Source organism: Xiphophorus hellerii, chromosome 4, assembly GCF_003331165.1.
Source record: "Xiphophorus hellerii strain 12219 chromosome 4, Xiphophorus_hellerii-4.1, whole genome shotgun sequence".
NCBI classification, from domain to species: domain Eukaryota; kingdom Metazoa; phylum Chordata; class Actinopteri; order Cyprinodontiformes; family Poeciliidae; genus Xiphophorus; species Xiphophorus hellerii.
The window spans coordinates 4,572,678-4,599,083 of record NC_045675.1 but is presented as its reverse complement, the minus strand read 5'-3'; the positions used below and the strand labels follow the sequence as shown (position 1 = coordinate 4,599,083).

The window sequence follows — 26,406 nt, the reverse complement described above, 5'->3', positions numbered from 1 at the left end:
CATCTTCAGTTGCTAGCAGAATAGAGTTAGAGCTTCAAAGAGTTGTAGACAGCCAACTGCTGCAGCGCCTTTCCCAGCATCTGTTTAACGTGCTGTTTTGTTCCGCTGCAGCCTCAGATGTGATGACGGCCACCTGCAGCGTGGAGGAGTTCCAGTGTGCATATGGCCGCTGTATCCTGGATATCTACCACTGCGACGGAGATGACGACTGTGGAGACTGGTCAGACGAGTCGGACTGCTGTGAGTTCTCCTTTACTGAGATTCATAAACACGTCCAGTATAAGATGGTTGGATTTCACTAATTTATAACGACATACCATTTGGGGAATATTTGATTTACTTTAGACTAATATGTAAGGCTAACTCTAGTTTTTTTCTTAATCTTAACTTTGGTGAGGGACAGATTGTAAACAGACTGGTAAAACAAGAGATTTGCTTTTGGGCTCAGCAAAAGTTTATAAAGAGACATAATTTAACACCAATCTCAAGATGTTAAATTATGAAGTCAGATTTCTTTTAAGTATATATACTGTATATACAGTATATACAGTATATATATATATATATATATAGAGTACAGACCAAAAGTTTGGACACACCTTTCTAAATCAATGGGTTTTCTTTATTTTCATGACTATTTATAAGGCAAGAAATCCCACTTATTAACCTGACAGGGCACACCTATGAAGTGAAAACCATTTCAGGTGACTACCTCTTGAAGCTTATCAAGAAAATGCAGAGTGTGTGCAAAGCAGTAATCACAGCAAAAGGTTGCTACTTTGAAGAAACTAGAATATAAGGGGTATTTTCAGTTGTTTTACACTTTTTTGTTTAGTGCTTATTTCCACATGTGTTATTCATAGTTTTGATGCCTTCAGCGCGAATCTACAATGTCAATAGTCATGAAAATAAAGGAAACTCATTGAATTAAAAGGTGTGTCCAAACTTTTGGTCTGTACTGTATATATATTTAATTTTCATAACAATAGAAGTTAACATAGTTACTTAATTGTGACAAAATGACACTATGTGCCCAAAAGAATACATAATACTGCCATAATTGAGTTGGGTGTCTGAAATAATTCAACAAAATGCAACATTTGTGAATCTCAATAATGCTAATATCTACAGAAGAATTTACTGAAGTTGACTCAATGTGTTTGTGATTAAACAGCAACTTACCAGACTTGCTGATGGTCATTTTGAACACAGAGTGGTCTGCACACTTAGGGTAGATTTGAATGCCATTTGTGAATTAAATCAACTTAATCCAAATTATCCTGGACACTAAGTATCATCAGATGTCAAGAGGGCCTTTGACTACTTTGGAGAAAATAGGGAGGATTTCACACTTCTTTTGATAGCTGCATAAGTGTTGTTCTACCACAGGGGGTGAGCAAGTGGATTCAAGGGCCAATAACAGCTACTTCAAAACTTCTAGGTCCTCCTCAGGGTTTTATTGGGGTTTATTCAGGGCTCTCTTGGGGCCAGAACCAGCTTGACATACACTATTGTAATGTGCAGTGTGCGGTGGCCTTCTGCAAAATATCAGAGGAGGATGAGAGATCAACAGTGCGTGTCCTGATGTGGTATTTTCCACAAACCTGGCCCTTCAGGCGCACCATCGTGCTTGTTTGATGTTTCTTTGCTCCAAAACACGTGATTTAAAGGAACAGAATTACCTCAGCAGCTTCTTCTGTAGTTATGTAGAGGCCTGTCATTTAAAAATCCACTGAAATCAGGTTTCTTAGAGGAAACTTCATAATAAACGTGTATTGAAACACCTAAATGTTGATCTCTGGTTTTCTGATCTATAAGTAAATAGTGATTTTTTTTTTTTTATAGTAAGACAGTCATGTTATTCTCTTTAAGCTTCTGTTGTCTCCTGTAGGTTGTTGATCTGATGTGATTATTTCCTGCTGCAGTGCGCCAATTGCTCACAGTCCCACTCTCAAATTAAAAAGCAGCTGCTGCCTCCGGGTGCTATATCTCTTTAATAAAGACAAAATGCAACATTCCATGTTATTTATTTATTTATGCACTGTTATTTCAATCAGCAGGAAACCTGTTCCAAATGCAGCGATGGGACAAGAACAAGTTCCAAGGGACTCTGTGAAACCCCAAACTAATAACATCCCAATAACTCACAAAGGACTATATTAAGTGTTGTGCGTAAAGTGGTTCAGTGGCACTTATTTGGTTGCAATAATTATTAGCCTGCATTTGCATGAAGAGACTCCTCTTAAGGGAAGGACTTTGAAGGTTGAGCGAAAGCAGAGAGACAGAAAGACGACGAGCTGCATTCGTTCAAAGTCCGTTCTTTAGTTGAGATTCCAAGTTCTGCTTTAAAACATCTGCCAACTGCTACTGCGTTTTTGCATGTTGACATATACTGACGCATATCAATTCTTGTGACTTAAAAGTAAGAACACATGTTTGCAATGCAGCTTGCGTTGTCAGCTAATAAAGCTTCTAAATTGTCAGTCATAGTCAGTTTATTCTCCTTCCTACACAGAGAAAAAAAATCCTCCTATAGAAATTTCTGTTGCTCTCTGTCCTTGATCTTCCATGTGTGATATTCTATGCTCCTCTTACTCACTCCGTTTCATGTTGCTCCACCTTATCTCAAGCATACACACACTCAAACACAGGCGGTTCTATGCCTTTGAGGAGTTTATCATCAGCATGATAACCACAGGTTCAAGCTTTCTCACTGCTATTTGATCAATCATCACTAGATATACCTAAATCAGCCAGAAATCCCTGGATCAGCTCAGGCTGTTGATCGGCAGGTCAAGCATGTGAAAATCTCCACTTGTGAATGGCCTAACCAGAGTTCAATGCAACTAAAAATGTCAGCTTTCAAATGCTGCCAGTCCAAACGGAGTGGGATGGAGAGGATCTGCAGAGACAAATGGGAGCTGATATCCCAAAATAAATTGTAGAAACAACAAAAATCTGTGAAAATGTATTCAACAAACAGAAAGCCATGGGTGTGAATACTTATGAAATGCTGGATTAGAAATGTTTGACAATAATAAAAAAAGACATAGAAAAGATGTCCATTTGGCGTATTGCATCTTTTAAAGACACAGTTATAGAGCATTGTGTGTAGATCTTTGAGGAAATTGTTTATACAAAAGGTCTGTAATGAAACATAAACATAAGGAAATTCTGAAGTTTACAGAAATGTAAAAGAAAAACAAACATTTCAAATTTTCGAATAACATTTCAGCATCCTGCTCACAGATTGTAGGTCCTGACAATCGCTCTGACCCCTCTCTGCTAATTTGCTGCTGTCCTTCACTCTCAATCTGCCCACTTTATTTTTGTTACATTTATTTCTGGCCCATATTCATCCATGTGAGGAGGATATGGGGCGGGGCTTCCAGTGAATTCTGTTTCATATTTTGTGGACACACTCCCCCTCTTTCACACACCGACACCCTCAGAGGAGGCATTCCTCAGAGGCATAAGACTGCCCATCCTCAGACAGCATTCCTTGGCATCCACTCTCCAGACACATGAAGGGTGCTTTGTTAGAGGAGAAGTCTCTCTCTCCCCCTCTTGCTCTCCTTCTCTCCCTCTCCACTTCTTTTGGCTCATGTGAATCTTCACACACACACACGCCCACGCACACATCAATAGTCTCAAAAATACCCCAACTTGCATGTATCATTACCACATGGGGACAGCTTTTGGCTTCATCGCTGAGCACATGAACTTGGGATTGTTTACGAGTTTTGTGTGTTTGTCTGTGAGGGAGAAAGTTGCGGATGAATCTTTGGGCGTAGGCGTGGGCGTGCGTGTGTTTCTCCTTGGCGTCCCACACTGATTCACTCACTTTTCCATCTCCGTTTTTGTCTGCTGGTTTCTCTGCGGGGAAAACCACCTGCTGTTTTGATCATCCTTCTCTTCTCCTGCCCAGCTGATAGGCGTGCACATGGAAGCTTCAAGCTCCACATCAGTTTCCCCCCCCTCTCCTCTACATTTCCTTGCTTGTCATTTCGTTCCTCTTCCATCGCGCTCTCGCTGACGCTTCGATGGGAGCTCACTCCTGCTGTCAGGAGGAAACATGTCAAAGGCGTACTCACACACACAAGCTCAGGATGAGGATGTAAGATGCTTATGTTTGATTCAGCTTTAATCTTTTCATCCACCTACATCCTTTTTGTGCTGCCATTTTGGGCTTCACTTTGATCTCATCGCATGTAGTGAGATGGAGAGAGATTTAAAGTTTGAACAGCCAGTATCCGCTTTCAGATAATCATGCAAACAGACAGATTAAACAGGAATAATTAATGATGGTAGGGAGGAAGTATTGCTGGTTTTAGAAACTACTTTTATCTATGAAACTGAAGGATTAAATTTAGAGGCAGCATGAGGATAAGACGTCTCTACAAGTCCATTTTTAACAACCTAATAAAAGGCAACCTCATGGGAAGCCTTTCTGAATCATATGTACATAAATTATTTTAAGTTATGTACATATGATAATTAATTTGAATGAACCCCGTGACGTTTGGACCCTTTTAGGGCCCTTTTAGATTTATTCATCCTAACAAGAAGAAAACGCACAAACAAGCCCAACCATAATTTAAAGCTCCTGTATTAGTAAAAAGTTATCCAAAGTTAAAATTTGTATTTTCATTCATGTTTTGAAAATGTTTGATTAAGCCTCTGATTATTAATAACCTCGGCAGTTTTACATTTGAAATACTTTAATTCAACCACTCAACCAAGAAGTTTTTCTTTTTGGAAATGAGATGAGCATCTCTGAAAATATAATGAAATACATAGTTATTGCTGATCAGATTGCATTTTCCACTGGTAGTTTGATACATTTCTTTCTGGATGAGCTTCATGTCTCTGACCATAATCTTTAGCTTCCTTCACAGATCATTTATTAAATTCCAGTCTGGACTTTGACTGGGTCACTTCAATATATCTGTCACTTGCAGTGGAAAGAAACTGTCATTACACATGCTTTTAAATTAACTTGGTGAAACAAGCAAGGAATTGATTGTATAAACAAAATAATTTTCAAAAATCACCTTCTATTGTACATCATTTAAGTTTGTCAAACTATTAGAGTAGAAAGTCTTGAAACTTGTCTCATCTCTAGTTCTTAAGCCCACTACTTTTCTTTGTTCACCCTCCTTTAAGCAGCACAACAGTACTTTATTTTCTTAAACTTGTTACGAGATTGGAACACATGGTTAGCGAGATCTTTGGGAATTGCTCTATTTAGCTCTAGGTCCATTTTTTTCTCTCACCTAACTGCTTTTATTACGTGTAGGGCCTGAGAAGGTCGTGGAAGGTCAACTTTTAGCTCAGTGCAGTACATCTGTGTGGATTGGATCTTTTATTTTGCATCATCATTGTTCAGAAAAAGTAAATGATCGTCCATTTTCAGTTTTCTGTCGGACGTTATTAGATTTTTAATAACATGAACATGACATTCATGATGTCATGTTCTCTAATAACATGACATCATGTTATTAGAGAACACGTAGTTCTCTAATAACTCTGAGAATAGTAAAAATCTCTGAGAATAACAAGAGTCTAAAAAAACATTATAATATTTAATCTTAACCTATATAACCTGAATATATTTCTTTTTAGGACTTACTCTTAGAGCTAAAATCTCTGTTTGTATTTGTACAGCTTCCCATCAACCCTGCAGATCAGTTGAATTCATGTGCAGTAGCGGCATGTGCATCAACTCTGGCTGGAGATGTGATGGCGAATATGACTGTGACGACCAGTCGGACGAAAAGAACTGCAGTAAGTATCCGCCGGTCCTAAAAATCATCGATAAGTTTTGTTAAAAATACTCTACAAATATTTTGTTTAATTTTTTTTTTTTTCCCCTGTAGCTTCGTCAATGTGTACAGCTGACCAGTTCCGGTGTGGAACTGGACGTTGTGTGCGGTTGTCATGGAGATGTGATGGTGAGGATGACTGCCCGGATCGGAGTGATGAAGAGGGGTGTGAGAAAACTGGTAAGACTTGTAGTTATCTTGTTTTTAGAGGCTAAATATAACCTTCACTTTAAAATGTAGTCATGACAACGGCTGTGAAGAGTCATTCTGTACTGAGAAAATCCCTGTTTTTGTTTTTTTTCTTTTGGATGAGAAATGCAGTTGTTTCTAGAAAACAGTCTTATTGTTTTGACTTCATGTTGATGTGATATGAACACTATGTTCCTTGAGCCACTCTTTGAACAATTTACAAGTATTGTGAAAAAACATAAAAGAACTTTCTGACTCTTAGAAACTGTCTTTATTAAAAAAAAAAAAAATCTTAGGAGAAAACTGTAAACCAGGACACCAGATCTGGTTTACTATCCTGCAGCTTTTACATGCGTACCCAACACACCTGAAGGAAATGAATGGCCTTTGCAGAGCTAAATGACATCCTGAGAGATGGGGAAATCGGGCAAGTTGATTATGGGATATTGAAGAACAGATGCATTTGAAAAGTTTTCTTTCACACTGTGCCACCCTCTTTGAAACATTTACACTGTAGAGCAAATAACAAAATTAAAATAAGATCCCCATATTTTAAATAAACTATAAACAATAGATGTCTAATAAAAACAGACAGTGACTCGTGTTTTATGGTCTGTATTTTCACACCTCCATGCAGACAGTCCTCCGTGTGCTCCTGATCAGTTCCAGTGTGGGAATGGCCGTTGCATCGGACAGAGAAAAGTGTGTAACGAGGTCAACGACTGCGGTGATGGGACAGATGAACACCCACACCACGACTGCAGTAAGTGCTTCAAGAAAATCAGCACCTTTTATTGCAATTAGTCATGAATCCACCACATTAAGTTTAGTGCTTACTCCGTAATTGCTTGGTCACTTCAGTTTACATAATAGATGTTTTCTGATGATCAGAGTTTCCTATGAAAATGTTTTCCTTTTAACCTGGAAAGTTTTTCCTCTGCCCTTTTTTTTGAAACCTTTTTCTCAAATAAACATAAGGCCCTGTCCACACCACATTAATACCTCAACAACCTCTTGCACCATTTGAACATTAGTACACTTTTTTTCTTAATAGCTAAGATTTGTATCTGCTCTAAATGGTTAGCTCACATGGAATTTCCTTAAAGATATTGGAGGTTACTTCACCTGTTATAGGTTTAAGCTTTTGGTTTAGAGAAAGAAGCATCATTTGTTTTTTTTTCTTAGCTATGAGCTGTCGAGCAACAATAGATTTCTCACCATCTAACTAGAGCCTCTTCAAAACCTTTCATGATCTGCCTGATTTTAGTGTCATGATCCAGTCTTCCAAGCAGTCTGGAGTTGGCCTAAGATCAGTTGTCAGCTGATATTTTTGCAAATATTTTTGCCACTGAAAAAACGCAGATCTTAAGAGGCTCAAACAAATGCTACAATGTTCTCCAAAACTCCCAAAAAGTCAAGCAAAGGTGAGATTTAGACTCTGGTAATGAAAGAAAGGTCATGGTGTCAGCAGAGTCCTTCATGGAGCAACTATATGTGGCTTCAGTAACGTTTAAGTATATTTCTGAAGGAGCATGTTCTGTTTGTGTTGATAAAGTTCAGTAACCTCAACCCTCACTCCTAAAAGTATTTCCAGGTCCAACATCAAATGTGCCGGATGCTTTTCACATTTTTACTGAATCAGCAAGCTGTGTTTATGTCCTTATAATCTTTCTGCACTTCCTGTAGGGCCACGCTCCAGTGAGGGCAACTGTAACCAGAATAATGGAGGCTGCTTACAGAAGTGTCAGATGGTCAGAGGACTGGTCCAGTGCACCTGTCACAACGGATACCGACTGACTGACGACAACAAATCCTGCCAGGGTAATTCTGTCTTTGTGTGTGTGTGATGTGTGTGGGGCACAGGGGGCGTGGATTACAATGTGACAGAGTTTGCTGGTGAAAGTGAGTGAGCAAGGGTGTTAATATTTATGACAACTTGCCAAGTGCTATGTGTTCACTGACTTCCTGGGGGTGACATCAATCCAACATTATTCTGCATGAGGTGCTGCTCTTACCTCCCACTTATGAAATCTTATGAAGAGTCTTGGGAAAGTCCAGAAGCATAACTGATAAGTAAATGGTTGAAAATGTCATTTTTCTTTTCCCAGAAACCAAATCAGAAGGAATATATACAATACCATGCTGACTGGGCTATGTTAGCTGTTTGTGCACCAGGCATTGTAACTGAATCTGGTCTGGTTGAAAAAACAGTAGTTGTATATTTAGAACCAAATTACTAAAATGAAAGAAGTTATTGTGACTGAACTCAAAACCTTTGGCCAAAATGCAGAGTACGGCATGTTTTAGATGTTTCGATAGCTGCGTTTCCATTGACCGTATAATAGAGCAATTTGACTTTTCAAAAATAAATTTCCTTAATTGAAACATGAACTTTTGGGAAATCTCTTGTTTATTGATAAAATGTTTTAGCGCCAAGATGATTTGGTTTTTTTGGCTTTATTGAAATTGGTCTATTTCACAAAACTGCAAAGGAAGCACTTTTTGTGCATCACAGAAGTCACATGATCAACAACCAGATGTTACTATTGGCGGAAAAGACGCAGAAGACAACAACAGGAGGATGACGGCACGGCATGTTTTTTAATGACTTATCATGTGAACAAACTTATTCATGTGTAACTTTAATTACGTTTCTTTTTTAATGGAAACACTGCAATTGCAAAATTGCGTTTTTTCATCATTAGCAGAATGTTAAAGTTTTTCACACATTTGGAATGGAAACGCAGCTACTGCTTCAAAAAAACCTGAATGAAATTAAGCCATTAGCAGGAGCATGTCATGCAATGGGACATTCGCATCATGTAAGTGCAGTCGATTAAATATCCAGCAACTGTAATATGTGGTCGTATTAATCTGTCATTTTCTTATCCTGGAGTTTTCCAAAAGTAGGAACTTCTCCTTAAGTCAAAAGATTAGTTACTTGAAATAAATTAATTCAACTCTCTAGCTCATTTGTTCTAAAACTGTTAAATTATTTTGTTCCTTGAACTCCCTTCTGGCAATTTGTCTCTTCCATTTACTTTTAACCCTAAAGGAAAATTATTGCTGCAGTCAATATTTCCTTCTGTGGTTTTTTCCAGATGTGGATGAGTGTGCGGAAGAGGGTTACTGTAGCCAGGGCTGTACCAACACGGAGGGGAGTTTCCTGTGCCGCTGTGTCCACGGCTACGAGCTTCGGCCTGATAAGCGCAGCTGCAAAGCTCTGGGTAAAAATCACTACTCCGCTTTTCTTCCTTGACATGTCACCGGAGACTCCTCAAGGCTTGACCTCCAATAAAAGTTTGGTTGCACAGTGGTTCCACTTTTCTTAAGTTGTAACTCTATCCACTCAGCTGCTCCGGGGGCTCCGTTTCATTCTGAGGCTTCTGAGGTAGATTTAGCCGTGCTCCAGAGGTAGAGTGCAGGTCTGCTGCAGCAAGCCATCAATCTGCTGCAGATCAGAGTTAAACCTGGGTTAGGAGCGCCTGCCAGGCAGCTGCCACAACTCAGCTGAAATTATTGCCTGCTATTATTAAAAGCATCCTTTGGTCCTACCTAAGTGTTTTATTCTCTTTTGACCACAAACTTTTCTTTAGGTCCAGAGCCAGTGCTGTTGTTTGCAAACCGCATCGACATCCGACAAGTTTTGCCACACCGCTCAGAATACACCCTCCTGCTCAACAACCTGGAGAACGCCATCGCGCTGGACTTCCATCACAGCCGAGAGCTCGTCTTCTGGTCGGACGTGACGCTTGACCGCATCATGAAGGCCAACCTCAACGGCTCCAACGTGGAGGAGGTCATCTCCACCGGTCTGGAGAGCCCAGGTGGGTGTGGCAGCCAATGGGTTCAGCTTAGGGACAGCAGCATCATTCATCATTTATCCAATTTATTCAACTCTGCTTCTCTCTGTCTGACGATACTCAGCCCTGCATCTTTCCTTCCATCCATCACCTGATTCATTTTGGAGCTGAGCCAAATAAACTTGAACTTTTTCCTTTATTCTACATCAGGCCTCATGATTCTTTAGTGCAGTCACATTTCTGTGCATCGATCTCTGATGCCGTCTGCTTCTTCCCCCTTAGGAACTCAGCTTTTTAAGAAACATTTTTATCATATATGATTGCAATTTAATATTATGCTGCAATCACACCCTGGGAATGAGACAGTACGTTTCAACAAAGTCATAATTAGGGCTGGACAATAAATCAACAATAATATATATCATGATAGACACATGATCAATATCAGTAAATGATACACCTGATAGAGTAGTCAATATTCAACAGATAGAATATTCAGTGAACTCTGATACAGAACCACACAGCATTCTGGGAAATGTACACAGAGAAAAGGCTTTTGCTGCTCAACCTCTCATGGTGCGCTAAGCACACGCTCTTTGGTTACCTAGCAACTCACTCACTCTTTGGTTACGTAGCAACAACCTGTTGAATTACTTGCACAACAGCAGTTCCAGGTTTTGCCACCGTTCCTCATAACTGCTTACAAATAAAAAACAGGGTGGAGTGAAAACTGTCTTAGTAAACTGTCATAGTAACTTAATTGTTCATTACACTTTGTGAGGCGAGGCCCTAATGAGACTTCAGATATTTAAAACAAAAACATAAACAATAAAGATAGACAATTATTGATACTTACTGAAATGTAGAGCTTATATCATAAGTTTTTTATACCATATTGTCCAGTTCTCTTCATACTGATACAGTTGGTAAAAATACTAATTCTATTTGTTCAGCTACCAATAACATAAACTACATGCTCAATAAAAAAGAGGCCTGTAATTTTAATCTACAGTTTAGGTTTTTGTTTTATTCACAGGATATGTGGTTGCCAACATATTTCTACAGAATCCAACTGAATAATTTTAATTAGGTAAAAAAAAACTTGTTTTCTTCTGTTTTAGGGGGATTGGCAATAGACTGGATCCACGATAAGCTTTACTGGACAGACTCCGGGACGTCCCGCATTGAAGTGGCCAATCTGGATGGGACGCACCGAAAAGTGTTGCTGTGGCAGAATATGGAGAAGCCCAGAGCCATTGCATTGCACCCCATCGAGGGGTACGAGTCGACATCCACACACACTTCATAATTCACCCCAGATGCTTTCAAATCCACACACATTCATATATGCATATCCCCTCTGGACATGTCCCAGTTGTAGCGCAGCAGCAGCAGAGCAGCGATTAAAGTCTGGCAGCACGGCATTACCCACAGGCGAGCATCTGTGTGGAACAAGTATTTCACAAAAGGAGCAGCAGCTAACTGTGTCCTCCTGCCTGGTTTCATGTTGTTCGGTGGCAGGAGAAAGTTTCCTAAAAGGCCCCAGTGAAATTTAAAAGTGGAAAACTCGTGCGGCATATTAGAGAGCTCATTAGCATGGGATAATTAACAAATGAGGGGGGGGAAAGTTTCTGAGGTTACACATAACAGATGAGTGACGATGAGGAGGACGTAAATGTTGGAGGCAAAGAAAACTTGTTTTTGTAAATCAAGACATCTGCTGCGTCTGAAATCCTGACAACAATCTGTTGTATGCCAGCTTCAGCTGTACAAGCACGAAACTCACCACGAATGTCCCATTTTCCCCTTCAGTAAGATTTACTGGACGGACTGGGGGAACACGCCACGCATCGAGTACTCTAACATGGACGGCTCGAACCGCCGGGTCATCGCAGACACACACCTGTTCTGGCCCAATGGCCTCACCATTGACTACGCCAGCCGCCGCATATATTGGGTGGACGCCAAGCATCACGTCATCGAGAGAGCGGACTTGGATGGACGCAACCGCAAGGCCGTCATCAGCAATGGTAAACCGAGCCGCCGTTTGTTTTTTCAGGCTTCGGATGATGTAAGGACGAGTTCAGATCCAGAGAGAAAAGTAGAATACTGGCATTTATTTGTGAGACTGAAGGAGACGTTGAATGCTTTTTTTCTTCCACCTTCTTGATGACAGCATATTTTTATGGCTGACTAGACCTGATTCATAAAACCTCCTGAAATATTACAGCAGTTTCTATGATTTGAAGATGGTGCTAAAGATATATAAAATAAATTATGGTAATGTTTTATTTCAGTAGTAAAGTAGAAAAAAGTGAATAAACATTTAGTTTTTGTACATTTTACAGAGTGGGAAGAAATCCCCAATTAAAACAAGGTCTTACAAAATCACCAGTACCACAATTATTGGCACATTTAGCATTTTTAAAAAGTTTCTAGATCCTTGTAAGTTGTAATTTTTTCTTCATTTCTGCTTCTTTGAGGTATAAATAAGATGTGACTGATTCTCCTAGCCACTCTTCAAAATGGGAAAGAAAAGAGAACCTCTCATTCAAGAAAGGCAGACACATATTTATCTTCATGAGTTGAGAATAGTTACTCATCAAAAAACATACCCTAATATTAAGTTTTGAACTAGTAAGAAGTTTAAAAAAACATCAAAATACAGTTAAAAGCTAAAACTACTTCCTGTAAAACCTGCTCTGTTGTTCTTCAGCAGAAAACCAGGATATTATTTTTCTCATTTCTCCATTTCAAACATAAAGAATGATTCTGTTGTTTTATTACAAAGGCCTAATGAATGTTGAGTGGAAACACATCTATAAATACTTATTGACACACTTTGAGCTGAAGGCTAGCATCACTTACATAAAGTGATGCTAGGGTTGTGATCATAACCACAAGCCATACTTCAGTTCATAACTCGATTCTGTGTTCATGGTTCAGCATGGTTGATGAACAGCATGGTTGAAGAAAAAAAAACAATATGCAAAGGAAATCTTGCATCTTTTACATTATTTGAAATATAGTCAAATAGCAAGTTAATTTACAGCAACATGCAATTTGTGTGGTTATAAAAGTGTTTCTAAATTGTATCTGTTTCAGTCAATTTGTGCTTAAATTCATTCAAAATAAAAGGAATACAGGAAAACATTCTACAGAGATCAATTTACTGTCTTTTTGTAGAAACTGTTCCCTGTTTTTTGGGGAAAATTTACCTTTATACTCCACATTCTTTCAGTTTTTTCTCCAAGAATCTTAAAAGAAATATATTTGTTTAATTTAAATCTGATTACAAGGTAGAAGAGAGGTCAGGCCAGAGTTCAGTTTCTCCCTCAATTCTCATAAATTATCTCACTCGGATGCAAAGAAGCACACATACACACATTCACAGATGATGTAGCACTGCTGCACTTCTCCATGTGGAGTTAATTAGTGCCGTATTTCCCTTAAAGAGCATGCATGTGTCCACCAGTGATATGCACAGGCACAAAAAGCATAAATAAGAACAAAGAGCAAAGTGCATTCCTCTCTTCATGTTGCTGCTCCCTGCTGAGAAATGTGCTGATGTACATCAAAGTACAGATCTGGTTTTTAAAAAGCCACTCACTCTCACACACACACACCAACACACAGAGTTGAAGAAAACAGACATGTTTGTTTCTCAGGTTTTTATGATAGTAATGGTGGTTCCCCGGTGTGTTTGTGTTCAGTGTTTCTCGGTTGGCAGAGAGGCAGCCAGGCAGAACACTCTGATCACAGTAGGTTGTTAGTGAAACCATTGAATTCAACAGTGATGCTGGAACTGGGAGTAATGGCACCAAACTGGATAGCCACTCTTCTTTTCAAGAGAAAAGCACAAAAAGAGCTTTTAGGTGGAGATCAGATTGGATTTGTCACTTTCTGATCCCATTTCTGTTTATAAATCTTGGAACTGCGTTGGGGCGCCATGAAGTAATCGGAGATTAATGCAGTTTTAATCAGATTCAAATCGCATTCTGGACTGTGCTGTTGCGGTGGTTGGACATTGTGTCCCCAGAACACAGTGGCAGTCCAGCGGTGGGAGCTGCTCAAAGTTAGGGGAGGTAATCTACGTAAGCAGCTCAATTTTTGGACTTCCCAGTGGAAGTCCAAAAATAAAACGCAGCCTAGGTAGAAGAGATGGTTCCAGGAAATAATGTTCCAGTGAAAAGACAGTCAGGAATCCATAGTGGACACACATTATATTGCAATATTTCTTTGGTACTATTGTGGTAACAACAAAAATGAGTAAAAAGCTATTTATTACTTCTTTTTCAGTCCTGTAGGTGCATGGTGCAGCATTGATAGAACCACAAATGCAAATATTGTTCTTGGAAAAACATTCCCACTTGAAATAAGCCCCTTCTGGATGCCATTTACTTTCAGAAGTGTGATTTATATGACTAACCTGCACACAGTGACTGTATTTAATCATATTTTTGAACTGAATGACATTTATTGTGGCTCTTTTGGAACAAATAGTAGAAATAAATTGCAAAAATAATATTTCTGAATTCTGTTAGTTTTGTTTTTTATTTAACATCATTAAATAAAATATCAAGACAACATTAAATCAAAATTCTTGTAAGAATTTTTTTGTGATAAATGATATAATAAATACGTACACCCAACACATAGCGTTATATCTGTTCTGCATTGGGGCGCTTAAATAACTCAGATATTTAAAATGACCAGTGAAGTGGTCAGAACTCAATTTACGCATCTGTACTTTAAGGACTGTGAGTGGAGAAATTTCACAGTTGTCCCTCCAATTTCTGCTTTGTAAACTCTTACTGCCAAAATGTGACTAATTTAAAGTCCAATTTGTATTAGTAAAGTTTGTTCTCTCTGAAACAAATCCATTAGTCAAGCTCCAGAAGGGTTTTTGGGAGACTTGCATGTTGGACCAAGAAAATAACTATCTTGGGTCTTATCAAGAGGAACTCATCCAACAAACAAATTTGTTTTTAATAGTGATACAGCCCTGTGTAGACACATTTTACAAATCTGTCATGAAATCCGTCCATCCAACATGCGAATGGATCAATTTGTGAGTTATACTCCACAGAGAAATTTGAAGTGTGGGCATTAACTTGTATCTGCCAGAATGGCCTCTAAGCTTTGGAGTGTTTTTTTGATGAAGTGGAAAGATGGTTGAAGCCCATCAGTGATGATCAGGGTGTTAAACAGTGGGAAGAAAGAGGACAGGGGAAATGTTTGATGTGGGTGTGTGTGCAGGGCATCATTGCTGTGAGCTCTTCTTAATGATGTGTGCTCTGAGGATAAAAGGCTGTAATTGGCCCTGTCCTTCCTCCACAGCTTGTGTTTGCTCAGACAACACACAGGACAAATGGGACATTTTCCTTTTTGTGTGTGTGTGCGCAAGAGGGTGTGTTACACTCTGAGCTGCTGTGCCCAGGAATGTTAACGAGTACTCATCCCCCTGCACCTATAGATCTGCTTGTGTATTTGTGTGTGTGAGGGAGCTGGCTGGATGTGGGCCAGCCCCCTGTGGTGTGTGTCACGGATGGTGGCGCTATCCGGCTTGCACACCTGTTCAGCTGGAGGTGGTGGGACAGGAAGGACAGTCTGGTTGTCTCTGCAAGTTTGTGGGAGTGTTTATTAATTAATTTAGTTATTTTTGTGCATTGTCATGATCATACAGTAGCTCTGCCAGAGACCAAATACGTCCAGCTGGGGTTTCACAAAACTGTCTCCTGCAGTTTGTCTCCTGGCTGACTGATGTAAATTTAGGGAAATATTCATGACTTCTAAAACTTTTATGTCATTTATTTATTATTTTGTGAATGCACAATTATAGTTGACCTGAACGTTTTTTATTATTTAATTCAGGATTAATGCATGCACATAGCATATGCTTAAGATGTAACCTAAGGCCGTCAGTGTCTAAAACTTAACTATAAAAACCTAAAGGAACTATGGCAGAACAGAAGAATAACTCATTCCTTAATTATTTCCCAGCTTTTCTTTTCTCAAAATCTCTAGAAGAGATCATCTTTTATATAAGTACCCTAGTTTCTCTCTGTAATATTTTAGAAAATCCATTCCTTAAGTATATTTCTTTCAAAAACACTTTTTGTGCATGCATGCTGTTAATAATTTGCAGACCCCCCTTTGTGCCAATCAGAACACACTTTGTCTTTTCACAAGATTTCACTAAATTTAAGCATGAGAGGAATATTTCACCATTGCTTATGTTGCAATCAGTTGTCCAGAGTTCTAATTCCTTAATGCAGTATTGCTCACCTCATGTTTTTTTATAAGATTCATACATAAGGACTTGAAGGGCTGAGGAATGGTTAATTTTGTTGGTAAGAATGATCATTATTCTCTTTACACACTTATTGATGATGTATTTTCTGTGTTTTCTGGTGCAAGTCTCCAGATTGTAATTTACAATACTGCGGTATTACAAAAGGCTTATTATGTGAAGCATTATATCAAGGTTCCTTGGGCCTTTAAAAGAATCACAGGCCCACAACATACCTTGTATACCAAAGTTCCTGGGACACAAAACATGTTGTCTTATATTGTCATTTTGAAGAGGGACTCAAGATTATTATGTCACATTTATACCATAGAGAAACATGTCATGTATTACCAAGTTTTGCAACACTCAAAAATTTATATAAATTAAAAAATACTATTCACACGTTTGCCAGTAATATGTAAAAACCTATTGCAGATGTCACTACTCTGCTTTTGTTACATTTTCGGTGCCATTTTTGCTTCTTCATCTCCCAATTTGTAAGTAAAATGAGGCTAAAACCAAGACATAATTTGTTATGATACACTGGGGAATACGAGCAGAGCAGCAGGCTGTGGATCTCTCTTCTATCAAAATTCCTTTTGATTAAGCTACTTCACATCAGAGAAAATTCATCTCAAAGCGAAATGAAATCCACAAATAAAAAATACAACAAAGATGACTCCAGCCTTTTTCTACCATCTTTCTGTCCAGCTGGAGGCGACGCTGTGTTGCTGATGAGCTCTTGAAACAAAGTGCGACAGATTTTGTTGAGGCGTTTGAGGATAGGAATGTGCCACATGTAGGTTAAAGGTGACATATCTGTGAAGACTTGCTGGAGCGTTTGATGCCCCCGTCCGCCTGCAGCTGCTCCTCCAGCTGTCCCGGAAAAGCAGGGTGTGAAGAGGATAAGAAAGAAGGTGACCGTGTCAAAACCAGGCGCCATCATTGATGTCGAGGACTTAGGAGGAGGAAAGAGGGTGCAAATGTTGTCTCCTTTACGCTGCGATAAGATCAGAAAATACACACCTTTTTATCAGAATTGTTCAGACATGCACCTGGATCTGTTTGAGAAGGCTGGGGGGCATTTTTAATTATAAAGACTGTAAAAAGTTTGAGACCTCAGAAGGAAAAGTAATTTGTATTAATTTGTAGCTAAATTACGTACATTCATCTGTATTGTTGGGTAAATAAGTTTGTACCTTGCAAAGCATGCTGACTGAAACAATGAAACTGTTGTTTTGCTGAGTTTACACTCGAGTGCACACAGTCACTCTGGTTCTTGTTGCTCATTATCATTCCAGTCTTCCTCCCACTTTGGCCATTTAGCAATTGACATTTATGTTGTGTCGTAAAACACTGTCATTAAACTAGCCGTGGTGTTTTGAAAAGCTAAGCACCAGCATGCCCGCCTCAATCACCGCAGCCACTCTGTGAAGCAGAAATCACTTTTTCCATCCATTCAGCAATCCCATCCAACTGCTTTTTCAGCTACAGTTCTGCAGAAGGATTAGGATAGAGGAGAAAAAATACATTTGAACTGAACCAGCATGGCACAAGAGTCCTCCTCAGTACTTGACACGTTTTCTGGGATACTTCCATCCTCTGGTCCGTATTCAGGTGAAGGTCTAGCTCAGACATTTGTGTAATTAGAAAAAGTGACTGCATACTGCAAGGATCTTAAATTTGGAATTTTTCAAGGGTTCCGAGACACAAATTGCAGCTTGCAAAAAGCGATTTTAAGATTTATTTAGCTGATTCCCAGACAAGTTTATCAGAGTTAACTAAAACTAACAAAATAACAAAGTGAAATTGAGAAAACTTTTTTTTTAACTGAAATAAATAAAAATGGTAATTAATCTGGACTAACTGGAACAATATGGAACTGTATTGTATGTTTATAAACCTAAAACATACTGAAGTTATATACATAATAACCTTTGTTTTTGTTGTGTTTATGCACTTACTCTAGTCTGCAAACTGATGACGGCAAAAGTTGGGAGAAATTACTAGTCAGTTAATTGTTCAATAATTGAATACATTTTCTGCTGAGATTCAACACTTTGACCTTTTTGCATTCTGCACCTAAAAATTAACCAAAGTATGAAAAAACCAAAACTACTACTAAACTTAATGAAAGCTAAACTAAAACTAAATATTTAACTAATATAAATTAGCAAACACACTCTAAGAACTATTTAAAAATAACTGAATTAGACAAAAAGTTGCAACGAAATAAAACTAAATCAAAAAACTAAAACAATTACAACCCTGTTCCAAACCTATGGACTTTGACTAAGCCATTTTTGTGTCTGGCTGTACATTTAAAGTTACGTACTTGTAGAATGGAAACCACTGCTTTAATCTGAATAAATTGCAGCTAAAGAGAGGAGTCCCATTTTTAACTCCATCTACCTTTCCTTAAACTCTGACCATCTTTTCTCCCCTTGCTGAGGGAAAAAAAGCATCTCACAGCATGACTCTTCTAACGCTTTTTCATAGTGAGAATTGTGTTTTTGGGGTGATGTGGAGTGTTACTATTCCTCCACAAATACTATGCTGTGTGTTTACCAAAATGGCTGGAGCATCCTTTTCCACATTTCCAGGATTTCTTTCAGCAATAGCAATAGCTAGTACTTTTCCAAGCAACTGTATGTTAAACCAAAATGGAGTTGAAAAACTGGTGGTTTACATGCCTTACCTAGCATGTAGACCAAGGGTGTCAAACTCCAGTCCTCAAGGGCCGGTGTCCTGCAACTTTTAGATGTGACTCTGCTGCTCCACACCTGAATAGAATAATTAGCTCATTAGCAAGGCTCTGGAGAACTTATCTACACAAGGAGGAGGTAATTAAGCCATTTCATTCCAGTGTTTTGTTCCTGTGGCACATCTAAAAACTGCAGGACACCGGCCCTTGAGGACTGGAGTTTAAAACCTGTGATGTAGACCATCATCTGACCTAAATAACCCAACTTATTGGCCCACATGGGTAACTGTTTCATGATGGAAACCCAAATAAAATATATGCATGTCTTGAAGGCTGTGGTGAAAATCTGGAATGTATTACTGTTGAGATTAAGATCTTCCATCAAAATTTGCACTGGCAGACTTAGAAATGAACTGGCCATTATTTGTCTTATTGTGCTCAGTTTAAGGGTTGCCTTTGATCTTGCAGTCAGATTTTGTACAGAGAAGTCAGATTATGCAATGCCCTTGGTTTTTGGATTGATTGGCCACAACAAAACCAGCTATTGGCTAGATGAGAGGCTAAGTAATTCAAAGCAGTTTTATATACAGACAGCGTGACATCAGTCAAAACCACGGCACTGAATAGGGAAATATTAAGTATTTTCATAGAAAGCCAATTGTAACATCATTCAGTTTGGTTGTTGTGTTCTCAGCCAACACAAGTCATTATTTTTGCTCATTAAAAAGCTGTGAAATTTGACGTCGATCTTTTTGCACATTTATGAGTAACTTTTCACAAAACTTTTTATTTTTTATTAGAAAGTGAGCTTTGATGGTTGTTGCTTCGTTTACTAGCATTTTTTCATCTAATCTTTCTCTGGTTAGGCCTTCCGCATCCATTTGCCATCACGGTTTTTGAGGACAGCTTGTACTGGACTGACTGGCACACCAAGAGCATCAACAGTGCCAACAAATTCACAGGCAAAAACCAGGAGGTTATCCGCAATAAGCTCCACTTTCCCATGGACATCCATACCCTTCACCCACAAAGGCAGCCTGCAGGTCAGTACACAACTTGAGCAGAATAATATTTGCATGACTTTCTTCTAACAGGTGGCATAGAGAAATACACGGAGGTGAAATCAGTTAATGAAGGTGATGTTAGCATTGATGAAACCTGTTCAACTTAAAGATAATGGACAGTTTGTGATTTGCACTAGTTGCAATCTGAAATGGCAGTTCTGAAATGGAAAACAATAAGAAATTGCCAAAATTTAATTTAATCCAATTAATTTTTTTTTTTAATTTCTGTCATGTTCTACAATTCATTGAGGTCAAGTTTTATATATTTGTTAGTTTACAAATTCACAATATGAACAATCTGTAGCTTTCTAACAACTTACAGGTTGAAGAGATGTCAGATTTATTAATGGGACTCAAGACTAGGACCCCCTCACTGCTGGTTTTAAGGTACAGATTGCCATATTGAAAACCTGCCAATGGTTAAATTAGCTTCCATATTAACAATTGAGAAATATGTTAAGTAGCTTAGAAATGCAAAGAGGGGCACAAAGAAGCCAAGAGCATAAGTAGAAGAAAACTCTACACTGAATTTGAATTCCTGAAAATGTATGATTGTTTATCTGCTGAGAAGCAACAACACAACAATGGTGTCATGTGAGAGCACTAGGTTAGAGACCTAACAAATGAACACCCTACACCCACAAATTTAAAATCTCTGTGGCTTTTTTCCAGAAGTTTTATGATCAACCTTTGCAAAATGTGCTCCATTTCTGGCTAGCATTGTTACTCTATTTGATTTCTCTATGCAGTGAATTTGCAAGTCTGACTTTACTGCGCATATCTGTGTTTTAATAGTAAAGGTTCCACTACATCAAGGCAGCTGTCACAACAATATGCTTAAGATACCATCAAGTCTGTTTGGTTTCCCTTGGCAACATGGCCCTAAAAGACACTTGCAGGTTAAGACACGATTTACCCAGATTAAAATTTATTCCATTTCCAAAACCCAAACGGAGTTGAATTTATAGACTTGTGTGAAACATTCATTTTTTGCAAAAGCAATTTAGCGCTCTTAATATGGAATCTTTTAAGGTCAGACCTTTGGGCTTTGACGTCAATTTCTTTGTGGTTTCCCATAAATGACTTCACGAACCAGATGTATGACTCTTCTTTTTGTTTGTCTTCTTTTCCTTAATGTTGTCTGGGAAAAAAAACCGTCTCGCCAAAAAATGCCTGACCAAATGCCTCAGGTAACACAGTGAGCTTTACTACCTCTGCTTTAATTGTGTTTTAGTCAGGTGTTTGCTCTACCTGCATTACACTTCTGATTGGCGGAGCAATCTTGCCTTGGCGTCATGTTATTTATCAAAGCTAAATGTTCAGGAATAATGTTTGGAGAAAGCAGTTAGTCATTTGTTCAATAAGCAAATATGCTTATGCTGACAAAGGAAACATAAAAAGTAAACATCCCTGTAAAAAAATACATTTTATTACGAGACAATTATATGCTTGGGAACCACACCCGCGATTGTGTCAGTGAACTGATTGTTGACTCAGTCACAAGACTTTCTGTCATAGCCATTGCATAAAGTGTTTTGTCCTTCCATCAAATCCAACATTCTAGTTGCTGAATAATCCTGGATAAAACGTGTTTCGAACAGAGATTGGGAGGAATCTGTTCTCTTTCCTTGTTCAATGGATCTTTCTTTCATAGATGATCTTTCTTGCAAATGTGTGCAACGTAGCCTTTTTCTGTGTTGGCAACAAATGGGCAAACCTCCTTTTGATATATTCTCACTAAGAAGTTATTTATTTGGTCAAGAAAACAGTCCTTTCTGTTTGCAGTCAGGGAGTGTTAGCCTCCCAGATGGTGCTGAGACATTACATCGTCATCGGCATATGGTTTGTCTTTCTATTTTAGACAACGTGACTAAGAAAAGTTAGAAAAGCGCTTTTTTTTCCCCCATTACTTTTTCTCTCCAAAAAGCAATGAAAAGACTGTGATTTATGCATCTTTCATACTTTAAAGACTTAAAAGTTTTAATGAAAATGATAATTGGTCTTTTATATTTTTTCCTTTATTTAAAAACATAATAAGTTATGATGGAAAAAGTTTTTTTGACATCAATATTGATAAGTCACTTGTGGCTTTCAGAAAATGACAATATTAAAATAATATAAGCATCAGCAGTACACAGGTTCAATTCTTGAGGTATTATCTTGCAGATGAGAAAGCTTGCCTTACACAGACAACATAATAATCTGCTGCAGTAGTATTAGATTATGTTGTGAACTGTTGAGCTGCAAAGGTTTTATTAAAATAACAGTAAAGCTTGTATTCTTTGATAGCAAACCATGTTGCACTTGACATGCAGCCAAGAGAAAGTTTTTGTGTTTGTGCTGTTAACAGGACTGTTACCGTCTGACTCTAAAATGAACTGTGAGCTGCCTCTGCAATGCCAGAGGGAGGTCAGACACTGGTGTTTTTGTTTTAGATGATGTTCTGTCAGTCATCTGAGCTCATATTGATGTAGAGCTTAAAGACCAAGTAAAGGGCAAACAGTGTGGCGTTCCAGTAAAATCCAAACATACACCTTCATTCTAAAAGGACCTGACATTCTAAGTTCTTTGGTTATGGTACTGTAGGTGCAACACAAAGGAAGTGTTGCAAAGTATGCTATTTGATTTTTGACTACAAGTTTATTTGTATCAATTAGAATACTATGGAAAACTGTGAGGACAGAGTCAAAGGTTTGCAAATATGGCCTCTGTCAAATTTCACAAAACAACAGTAACATGAGCTTTGTGTGACTTCTTGTCCTGAAGGTGGCAGAAACCGCTGTGGATTCAACAATGGAGGCTGCAGCCACCTGTGTCTCCCCAGCAACAAGACCTACACGTGCGCCTGTCCCACTGGCTTCAAAAAAGTGGACAGCAACAACTGTGCTGACAGTGAGTCAATTTCCCACTGCAGATCTTCCTGTTTTTTGTTACAGCAGCATAATCTTACTCTAAAAATGCTGAAAAAGCTAGACTTTCATTTAAGTACAGTTAAATATTAGGAAAACCTGCCTCATATTAAAGAATAAGTGATATGTACAAAAACAAATCACCACAATTACTTGGATCCTGATCGCATCAATAAATACCAGCAACATTGAAAATGCATTTACGGTGAGCAGTTCAGTGATTTAAGTCACTTCTTTACGTGAGTGGTGTCCTAAAGACGGGGAAATGTTTTTCAAGAGCAGTATTTGTATTTATGGGCTATAATTGCTGTGACTCACAGTCACACAGTTGCCTAAAAAAGATGCAATAAATGGTTATTGTCAATTTAATAGTCATCACAACAGTACAACAAAATATGATAATTTCAAGTCATATTGCCCACCCCTAGATAATACCATCAGAAATGTAAATATGACATAATTCAACCAATAATTATAGAATTACTTCACATGAGCCTAAATTTTACCAGTAGCTATTTTTGTCACCAAAACCTACATTTATCAAACATAAAACTGATTTGTGTTATTGACAGATTTATTAGCCAGAAAAAATATAATCCTAAAGAAGGTGACAAATGATGTAAAATATTTGATTTCGTCTTTTGCAGCCTCTGCTTCTTGACAGTTTTATGATAAAACAGTCCATGCTGGGCAGCTAAATTAGAAGAGGTAATCCTGTAACTGTCACATAATTGGATCAACCTGAGAGCTGAGGTGTGAGCTGCTTCAAGAAACGAAATTTTAGAGGACAAATGAGCATGCAGATGATAAGATATCTACCTTATTCAATATGTGATAAGCATTTTACATTTCAATGTAGTCTAATAACTGCTGACCTAAACTAAATCTTACTTTTATAAGCTTTTAATTCATCTTTTTTTTCTACTAGCTAATTTCACAAGTTGAATGAGAAACATCTTATGTCATATCTTACATGACCCCTAGCTTTTAATGTAGGCCATGCTTCTGTAATTATGTTGTGATTTATGATGCTAATCAGTTTGTTCAATTAAATGTTCCTTTTAAGAGCTGCTAGATGTCTTTGTGGTAATGCTGTTGTTGTTGTTTATTGTTGACCTCATTGTTAAACCTAGAGGACTGACAGAAGACCTTTGGTCTTTAATCAGGTCTTGACAAGTTCCTGCTTTTTGCCCGAAGGACGGACATCCGACGAATCAGCTTTGATACTGAGGACATGTCCGATGATGTCATCCCCCTGGCCGACGTGCGCAACGCCGTGGCGGTGGACTGGGATGACAAAGATGGCTACATTTACTGGACGGACGTCACCACAGACTCCATTAACAGAGCGCTGTGGAATGGTACCAACCAGGAGGTCAGTGACATTTCCAGTCTGTCTGAACTCTACATGTGACTCCTCCTTTCAACAATGCAGTCAGTGAGAACAGCTGCAGAAGATGATTCTATTAATTTATGCAATACTTCCATCTGCTGGAGGTGTTATGAAATTACATCATCAGGTGGTTTCATTCCTTAGAAGATTAGCCCAATATATTAACAAGATTTTGTGATATTCACAAGATTTTATTTTACCTGAAGGATAAAATATGTTTAATGCTGTTGGATTTTAAATCTGTTGGACAATAAGAGGGTTACATGCATCCATCTGTGGATCTGTTTGGTCAGCCATCTTTTTATTTGTTAATTTGTTCATACAACCTCCCACCCATCTATTTGGACATCTGCCATCTCTTAATCTGTATACGTGATTATATGTTCTTCATCTAGTTAAATGTCAGTCCGTTTGTCTTTCATTTTGTCCTGATATTTTGACTACCGCGAAAGTTATTAATGAGCACTTCCAAAATTGGCTATAAAAGTGAATGTGAATTCTGAAAATGTGTGTCTGGGAAAGAATATAGTTTTGATATAAAAATGTGTAGCAACACCCCAAGAAGAACAAAAAAATCATACTGTAGCTTTCTTTTTCTTCAGGTGGTGGTAGATACAAGCCTGGAAAGCCCTGCAGGCTTGGCAATTGACTGGGTGACCAACAAACTTTATTGGACCGATGCTGGTAAAATGCCTCAAGTAGCAGAATATTTCTCACGTAATAATGTAGAATAAGTAATGTCAGGGTGCATTTCATGAGAATAAAACTGTTCTACTTTTTATGCCAGGTACGGATCGTATCGAAGTTTCCAATGCAGACGGCAGCATGCGGACTGTGTTGATCTGGGAGAACTTGGACCGACCCAGAGACATTGTGGTCGACCCAACAGGAGGGTAAGAACATTAATCATGTTATAAAATGTTTTATTTTACCTCAGCTACTACATGCGCATGCTGAATGTTTTGTTGTCTGGTTAGTTTCATGTACTGGACCGACTGGGGAGCCAACCCAAAGATTGAGCGTGCAGGAATGGACGCCTCCAATCGGATTGTCATAATCTCGTCCAATCTGACGTGGCCCAATGGACTCGCCATCGACTACGAGACCAAACGCTTGTACTGGGCCGATGCAGGCATGAAAACTATTGAATATGGCAACTTCGACGGTTCTGACAGACAGGTAACATATGCTTACTTTTCTAGGAAATAGCATTATTGAAAATTGATTTTGCCGGTTTTGGGAAGTTAAATCTCAATATTTTGTTTTTAGGTTTTGATAGGCAGTCAGCTGCCTCACCCTTTCGGGCTCACTGTACACAAAGACAAGCTGTACTGGACTGACTGGCTGTCCAAAAGCATCCAGAGTGCTGATAAACTCACTGGCTTGGAGCGCCACACGCTGGCTGAAAATCTGGAAAATCTTATGGATATTCACATGTTCCATCGGCACCGGGAAACTGGTCAGTCTGTGTATCTGGACATGTAGACAAGGCTTTATCTGATGCCATTAAGTGATTTTATTATTTTACCTCTGTAATAACTATTCCTCGAAAAGAGTCTAAATTGAAACTGTAATACAGGATTTGTTAGGCATCTGAGCTACAACTAGTGATTAATATTTTTTAATGGAATCTGTTAGAATTAGATTTGGAGAGTATATGTGACATATTTTTAAAAAATGTTCCAAGTTTCAATCCCGGTGCAAAATTTTTCATGTGAGTTCTTAAATTAATTTACATTGCTTGAATTCCCCACTAAATGAAGGATTTCTATTTATTTATTTATTTTTTGCATATTGGCACTTACAGTTTGTTTCCTGGGGCAAAAAATAAATTTAAAAAAAAAAATGTTTTTGTGGTGAATTATTTGGAGGTTCTCAATTCCTTTGTTTTAATAATCTCTCTTGACATTATAACGGATTCTATTTTGTTTTTTCGCCTCACTTTGTTTTGATTAAAATTACTCTGGGGTTATCACCACAATTTAATTCTTTTTCTGTTGAGCATATGTACATTACAAGTAGGTCTTTGGGTGATCAGAGCCTGTCTGTGTGTCTTTGTGTAGAGAATAATCCGTGTGCAGTGAATAATGGAGGATGCAGCCACCTCTGTCTCCTGGCGCCTGCTCCCAAAGCTTCCAGCTGCTCCTGTCCCACAGGGATCAATCTACAGAGCGACGGGAAGACCTGCACACCTGGTACAGAAAACCTTCTGGTTACATTCTAAAAA

The 26,406-nt window shown here is 38.5% G+C and overlaps 1 protein-coding gene across 3 annotated transcripts in view; it reads left to right on the top strand.

Moving 5' to 3' along the window:
• lrp4 (low density lipoprotein receptor-related protein 4) overlaps positions 1-26,406 on the top strand; it is a 117,146-nt gene that overhangs the window by 78,387 nt on the left and 12,353 nt on the right. For all 3 annotated transcript variants that reach the window (XM_032560561.1, XM_032560560.1, XM_032560563.1), the window contains exons 6-22: positions 112-240; positions 5,668-5,787; positions 5,880-6,005; positions 6,652-6,777; positions 7,701-7,835; positions 9,116-9,241; positions 9,611-9,841; positions 10,939-11,095; positions 11,630-11,847; positions 19,680-19,856; positions 22,644-22,769; positions 23,953-24,161; positions 24,782-24,863; positions 24,967-25,072; positions 25,157-25,358; positions 25,449-25,638; positions 26,243-26,374. In XM_032560561.1, coding sequence (XP_032416452.1) covers positions 112-240; positions 5,668-5,787; positions 5,880-6,005; positions 6,652-6,777; positions 7,701-7,835; positions 9,116-9,241; positions 9,611-9,841; positions 10,939-11,095; positions 11,630-11,847; positions 19,680-19,856; positions 22,644-22,769; positions 23,953-24,161; positions 24,782-24,863; positions 24,967-25,072; positions 25,157-25,358; positions 25,449-25,638; positions 26,243-26,374 — 2,592 coding nt within the window. The remainder of the gene's footprint in view (positions 1-111; positions 241-5,667; positions 5,788-5,879; positions 6,006-6,651; positions 6,778-7,700; positions 7,836-9,115; positions 9,242-9,610; positions 9,842-10,938; positions 11,096-11,629; positions 11,848-19,679; positions 19,857-22,643; positions 22,770-23,952; positions 24,162-24,781; positions 24,864-24,966; positions 25,073-25,156; positions 25,359-25,448; positions 25,639-26,242; positions 26,375-26,406) is intronic.